General features: G+C 35.6%; 1 protein-coding gene across 6 annotated transcripts; it reads left to right on the top strand.

The window, feature by feature from the left end:
• The first annotated feature begins 1063 nt into the window (after positions 1 to 1063).
• LOC110899410 (probable protein phosphatase 2C 34) lies at positions 1064 to 6056 on the top strand. Of its 6 annotated transcripts, none has more exons than XM_022146294.2 (6): positions 1064 to 1372; positions 3090 to 3325; positions 3859 to 4167; positions 4661 to 4778; positions 4871 to 5103; positions 5726 to 6056. In XM_022146294.2, exons 2-6 carry the CDS (start codon positions 3095 to 3097, stop codon positions 5891 to 5893), a joined length of 1059 nt encoding a protein of 352 aa, XP_022001986.1. In that variant the 5' UTR covers positions 1064 to 1372; positions 3090 to 3094; the 3' UTR covers positions 5894 to 6056. The 6 variants fall into 6 exon arrangements, with proteins under 6 accessions (XP_022001986.1, XP_022001988.1, XP_022001989.1 ...); XM_022146296.2 differs by having other exon boundaries at positions 1106 to 1372; positions 3085 to 3325; XM_022146297.2 differs by having other exon boundaries at positions 1107 to 1372; positions 3095 to 3325.
• The last annotated feature ends 884 nt before the right edge of the window (positions 6057 to 6940 follow it).

The raw sequence follows: 6940 nt of genomic DNA, 5'->3' as shown, positions 1-6940 counted from the left end.
TTTAACCGAATAAGAATCTTGTGCATTGAACATTCAAAAAACATGTAAAATATATTTTTCGTAGTAAATATAAACATAGTTGACCTTTAGCTTTGCATGAAATGAAATTTAGCTAGCCCTTGTTGTTTATAGTAATTGACCAATAAGTCCTATCTATTTAGAAATCTTGCAAGAAAGTTGTAACACCTTATTATTCATGTAATGGTATTATTATCGTTGTTTAAAATTTAATAAAATATGTATTGAGTTAACACCCTTATTATTCATGTAATGATATTTTTATCGTTATTTAAAATTTAATTAATTATGTATTGAGTTATGAAAGAAGGATGTATTTTGTCATACTTAAAACGAGAAATATGAATAGAAGGAATATAGCATAATTTGGGTCATGACATGACTAATGTAGTTTTGATCCTTCCTCGTATTACTCGTAAGAACTAACGACAAACTTTTATTCCTTTATATCTGCTCATAGACAGTACAAAAACTAGTTGCGTAGAGCCGTAGATTATCTGTAATGTTAATAATACTTCTTTCATGTATCATTCTGAATATTTTCAGAATGATCATTATGGACAAAAATACGATAGTCCTATAATCTGAATGCTTTATGAATGTTTTTAGTATTCTTATCGTCTTAAAATGTTTTATGAATGTTTTTGCTTTTCAATCATATTAAATACATCAATTTAGATTCATAAATATATACAAGGGTGTTGACCCATAATCCATTTTTGAGTCTTGTCCAATCAACCGAAATTTAGCGTTAAAAGTCTAAAACCATAAAAATTAGCCTCTTCAGCCGACTCAACCAAACCAACCCAACCTGACCGCTTCCGTTTGCCTTTTTCCAAAACTTTAGTTAGCAGTTCAGCCCAAAACTTTCGTCAAACTGGCCAGACCGTGAACAACATCCTAATTCACACTCATACTTTTAGCCAAAAGTTGCAAATTGAAAAACTCAAAAGGGTAGTAATTGGAGATCATTACAACCTTAAGTCCTTTAATAAAATAATACTTGTTGCACACTAAAAAAGTAGTCATCCAATAAAACCGTGTACATGATTATGCATATAAGGGACCCAACACACAACACGCCCTTCATATATCATCTCTTGATCAATACAAAGTGCAGCCTGTGATATGCACACCAACTGTTTGTATAAATTCCCAAGTGACTTGGGACACTTTTATTAAGAAGAAATGGATGGAGTGGAAGCTACCTGAAGCTTCAGAATCTGCATAAACTGGTCTTGTTTGTGGGTATTCTGTCGGTTTCGGTCTGCTTCCGGTGAACTTCTGGGTTGTTTTATAAGTTATATCTGTCATTGAAGATCATTCATTGCAACATATTTGGCTTAAAAACAAGGTTCTTTAAGCTTCTTGATTTAGTTATTTGTTTGTATATGAGTTTTAGATTGTTTGTTGATTTGCTAGTTTGATAACAATATATCTTGTTTCATTAGATTATTCATAACACAAAGGTTTTTAGGTGAGTTTATATTCATTTGTTGATGATAATGGAATTAAATGAACAAGAATTTGATGGGTTAGGAGGTTTGTGTTGATCTGTCAAATAAAGTTAAATGATTTCCAAATCTGAACCAAATTATTGAGATTTTAGATTTACCCATATGTCCAAAAACAGTTTTCTTTTTTTATTCTTTTTTCTTTTTAATTTATGGAATCAAATAATTTAGATAAACAGTATGCACTGGCAGACACTTTGTACTTTCTTGCTGTGTAAAGAAATAAGAACAAAATATTGCCACAGAAATTGTCTTAGTGTATACACTGATTAAAAATTATGGATCATCCACTTACCCACTGGGAATCTTTTCAAAAGTGGGACCTGTTTTTTGTAATAATTTCATATGATGAAAATTCATACTCTGGTCAAAATATCTATGTCCACTTTTAACAATTGAAACATATGGATCCTCAAAAGCTTTAATTTTCAGGAAATATGTAGGTATATGTTATAATTTACTTATCAAAAACCATCAACTGTGGCTTAGCGGCAAGCGTTTGAGTCCTTCTATGAGAGGTCTCATGTTTGAATCCAACTTCCACTAGTTTTCCGCCTTTAACCCCTTGAAGGTCACCAGCTTAGCGCAAGCTGTGTTTTACATGGTCTCATTGGTTAGCAAGGTATGGGGGGTCCCGTGCAGTGACGGATCTTGAACTGTTAAATAGGGGGCCGAGAGGTTTAAAAAATAGGGGGGGGGGGGGCTCAATACATATAATATTTTTGGTAATTTTACACTTCCAAGCAAAAAATGGTTTATTTATCCAAAACCTTAAGGGCGGCACAGTGGTAAGCGTTTGAGTCCCTCTATTAGAGGTCTCATGTTCAAATCCAGCTTCCACTAGTTTTCCGCCTTTAACCCCCTCGAAAGCCACCAGCCTAGCGCAAGCTGTGTTTTACCTGGTTTCATTGGTTACCAAGGTATTGGTGGGTCCTGTGAGTTTTCAAATGGTTGAAAAAAAAGGTTTACTTATCGAAAACAAGCATCTCACATGGCTACATGGGATGTATCATTTCATATAAAGATTTTATGGGAGGTCAATGGGTTGTGTTTGTGGCCCATCTAGTTGATTAATTTGGTCCAAGATGTGGATACACAACAGCATGCCATCCTTTACCTGCTATTTTGTTGTGTTTCAAGTATGGTCCTAGAAAGAGACTCATTTGACCTTATTTAATGTAGATACAATGCTCCAAAAGAAAATTTGATCACGGATCCCTTAATTATTTGTGGCATATGTTACATAATTTAGTTATCAATCATTTTCTTTACCAAAACTTTAGCATAATAACAACTTTCCCCTTCGATTCAACATATCTTAAACCACGTCTTTCGTTTCATAACATTTATTTGATGGTGGACATCGCGAGAAGTCGATCAAGTTAGTTTTATTTGTTTAAAGTTACGCGTAGATTTGTTCGGGTGATTGATGTTGACTAGTTATAAAAGTGGACTCATTCCTAATCTCCTATGCAGTTGTTATGTTGGCAGTTACATGAATTGGTGAATCTTTAGTATAATATACTAATAACTTTGTGGGTGTTAACTCAAGTGTAGAAAAGATGGTGCATTTCTCGTCTTTGTTGAGCGGATTTTCACCGAAAAACGGGAAGAAACGGAGGATTAATCTTGGAAGAGAAGCTACTATTGCTTTGGCCAAAGAAGCAAGGAAAAACGGGTTGTTATTGACGTCTCCTGGTAACGTTAGTGCCAAATGGTCTGATAATTATGTTTCCGCCTATTCTAAGGGCGGAAATAAAGGAATTAATCAAGATTGTTTCATTGTATGGGAGGTAAATCATTTCATTAAGCCCATATCTTTTTGTTTTTTTGAATAAAGAGTAATATGCCATTTTCGTCCATGAGGTTTGAGCGACTTTCGTCCAAAAGTTTGATTTTCCGAATCTGGATCCAAAAGGTTTGAAATTTTGCCATTTTCATCTGACTCGTTAACTCCATCTTTTTCTCCGTTAAGTCAAGGGTATTCCCGTCTTTTTTTGTTATCTTAAAGGACAATTCGCTCTTTTTCATGGGTATTCGGTCTTTTTACATAAAGTGAAAAAGACCGAATTGCCCTTTAAGTTAACAAAAAAGATGGAAATATCCCTGACTAAACGGAGAAAAATGGATAGAGTTAACGAGCCGGATGAAAATGGCAAGATTTTAAACCTTTTGGATCCAAATGCGGAAAAACAAACCTTTGGACGAAAGTCGCAAAACTAGTCAAACCCTCAAGGACGAAAATGACATTGTACTCTTTAATAAAAGATTATATATTTATAAAGATCATGAATTTATATTAGTTTGAATGTTGGTTAATTTGTAGGGGTTTGGAGGGAAGGAAGATGTGATGTTTTGTGGTGTTTTTGACGGGCATGGGCCGTGGGGGCATCTCGTGGGAAAACGAGTGAAGAAAGTAATGCCGGCTTATTTGCTTCATTATTGGCAGGAAGCTATGGCGCAATGTTCGATCTTGATGAATGGGGAGTTGTTTAAGAATGCAAACTTTGACCAGTTTGGTATGTGGAAGAAATCTTTCTTGAAGGCTTGTTCTACAGTTGATTATGATCTTGAGCTTCATCCTGTAATTGATTCCCTTTACAGCGGTACAGCTGCGTTGACTATCATTCGCGAGGTAATTGACTGTAAATCTGTATTTAAAAATTTTAAATTCAATATGATTGAAACAAGTTGGTTTGAGTTTCAAAGTCAAATTGAGATGTCACAATTACTTATTCATTCATGAACATGCCGCTTTGTGTAATGTATTTTTTTCGCTAAAGTCTCAAACATAAGATATTTTTTTAGCTGAAACGGAAACGGGTCAAATGGGTTTATAGATTAATTTTTCATTTTTAAATAAAGAAAGTGTTTTATGTCATAACTTAAACCTTTAAGTGATGATCATTTTTTTGTAGTTTAAATGTAACTGTTTTATACATATGTATTCTTGGTTATAAAGAATACTAAAATATGAAGAAAAAATTACAAGAAAATAAAATACGTCAATTTTTTTCGGGTTAAACGGGTTGTGTTCGTATCAACCTGTGAATATGCGTGTTGTGTTTGGATATCATTTTGCTTTTAAACGAAAATAAATAAACTTCTTTCATGATCATGATTCACAGGGGGATCTTATTGTGTTAGCAAATGTTGGTGACTCTCGAGCCGTTCTAGGGACAACTTCAGACGATGGAAGCCTTGTAGCTGTGCAGCTTAGTGTAGACTTCAAACCGAATTTACCTCGTATGCACTCTCCTACATAACCAAATAAAATGGAATCTAATTAAGTAAATATATATTTTTCGCCACTTACACTATTTTTATCCTTGATATAGAGGAAGCCGAGAGGATACATCAGTCAGGAGGGCGTGTGTGTCAAGCAGAAGATGAGCCAGGAGTGTCCAGGATTCGTGCTTCGATTGATGAGGAACCGGAAGGACCAGGGCTGGCTCTTTCAAGAGCCTTTGGTGACTTCTTTGTTAAAGATTTTGGTCTTATTTCTGAGCCAGATGTAATACAAAGAACCATAACTGCACGCGATCGTTTTGTTATCTTGGCGACCGATGGGGTATGATCTTAACTATTACTAGGGTATAAATGAACCGAGCCACACTTTGTATCCAAAGCTTGGACCTGGCTAGTTTATTATTAATTTAATCATTTTTATATATGCTTATAATTATATATATACACAAACACACACACCCAGACACATATATAACATATATTATTTAGTCATTTTTTTAACTGGAGTTAGTTTTTTGGACTGAAATGACACGTTTCGAGAATGACCAAGGAGGAAAATAGTACAATTTTGAAAATTGGCTTGAAATGGCAAAAGTGGACAAACCACAGGGGACGTAAATGACACTTAACTCTTAAATATATAATAATAATAATAACTACTATGTGTATATAATTTTGTATTAAATAAAATTATTATATCATATAAACAAGAGGAGAGTTTAGTCTCACGAACCTAGTCAAGCTCGACAGATGATGCTTTGGACCGCGCTCAATTATTAATGAAGCTTCAAATAAAGCTCGAGCTCGTTTTAGCTAGGTTTGATTCGAGCTTTTTGTGAGCCCATCTTGACTAGCCCATGAGTGGTTCAGCTCATTTACACCAAAACCTTTACATCATACATGTCAATTGTCATACATATCTAATTTTGATCCTAAATATGCAGGTATGGGATGTTGTCTCAAATGAAAAGGCAGTTGAGATTGTTTCAGCCGGAAAGGAGGAATCGGCGAAAAAGTTGGTAGAGTATGCAGCCGCTCAGTGGAAGCGTAAGCGGCCAGGATACGCGGCTGATGACATATCGGTTGTCTGCCTATTTCTCCACAATCCATGATCATCTTCTTCATGGATGTTGGCATATGGTGATAAGCAATGTCTCATTGCTGTTAGTCTATATATTGTATGTAATTGTGATAATATCAGCTAATCCTTTCTTATGTTTTTCTCTAAGTAAGATATATTTCTTCGTTTATATGGTCTTATTTCTTCGTTCTTCGTTTCGTCAATCTGCAGATCTTCATTTCTTCGTTTATATTGGTAGCGGCTTGTTTCTTCTTCCTTTCATTGATTTCTACGTTTCTTCTTCGATGTTTGTCCCTGTACACAAAGCCCCAAGAAAGATCTAAGTAACAGACTCTATATATATATATTTTTGAAATAAATAAGTAAAACGAGCTGAATTCGAGCTCAATTATTCAGTAAAGTTATGTAATTCAAGACGAGTCCAAGCTGGCTCGGTTAGAATTAGAGTCAAGCTCAGGCTAACACTGGCTTGACTTGGTTCGGCTCGTGAACAACCCTAAGTCCTGTTTACGATAAAGGTGTAGACAGGGAGATCTGGCTCAAAACCATGTATGATTGCACACCCCTTTGGCTCGGTAAGAAAACTCCTCGTGTTGTCGTATACGACAACCTTCCTTCCATGTGTGCTGTTCTAGACACAAATTATTGAAACCATATGCATCATTCTTCCAGGAGGATACAAATGGTGGTTTTCCAATATATTAGATTGTTCACCATTTTCAACTGAATCAGCTATAATCATTATCTTGCATTTGAAGTTCTTTCTCAAGTTAGTACAATAGCTAGCCTTTGGTTATGTGTTCGGATTTGGATCTCTCCTCTTCGTCTGTGTCATCATGACCTGACCCTGACCCGGACCCAGACCCATCGCTAGAAGAACAGTGATCTATGCTGTTTGGCTCATGGTCTCGAAGGCTGGTATCAGTTGCAAGAGACTCGTGGTTCTTTTCAAGTACGCGCGATGTTTTAGAAAACTTATTGGTTGGTGTGGTGTGGTGCCGACAGCACGACGACGTGCACCCATGCATGACCATGCCGGTAGAGTTGATTCTAACTACCGCCTGAGCCACATTTTGAG

Source organism: Helianthus annuus, chromosome 13 (genome assembly GCF_002127325.2).
Source record: "Helianthus annuus cultivar XRQ/B chromosome 13, HanXRQr2.0-SUNRISE, whole genome shotgun sequence".
NCBI lineage: Eukaryota > Viridiplantae > Streptophyta > Magnoliopsida > Asterales > Asteraceae > Helianthus > Helianthus annuus.
This window is presented reverse-complemented; position numbering and strand designations above follow the sequence as displayed.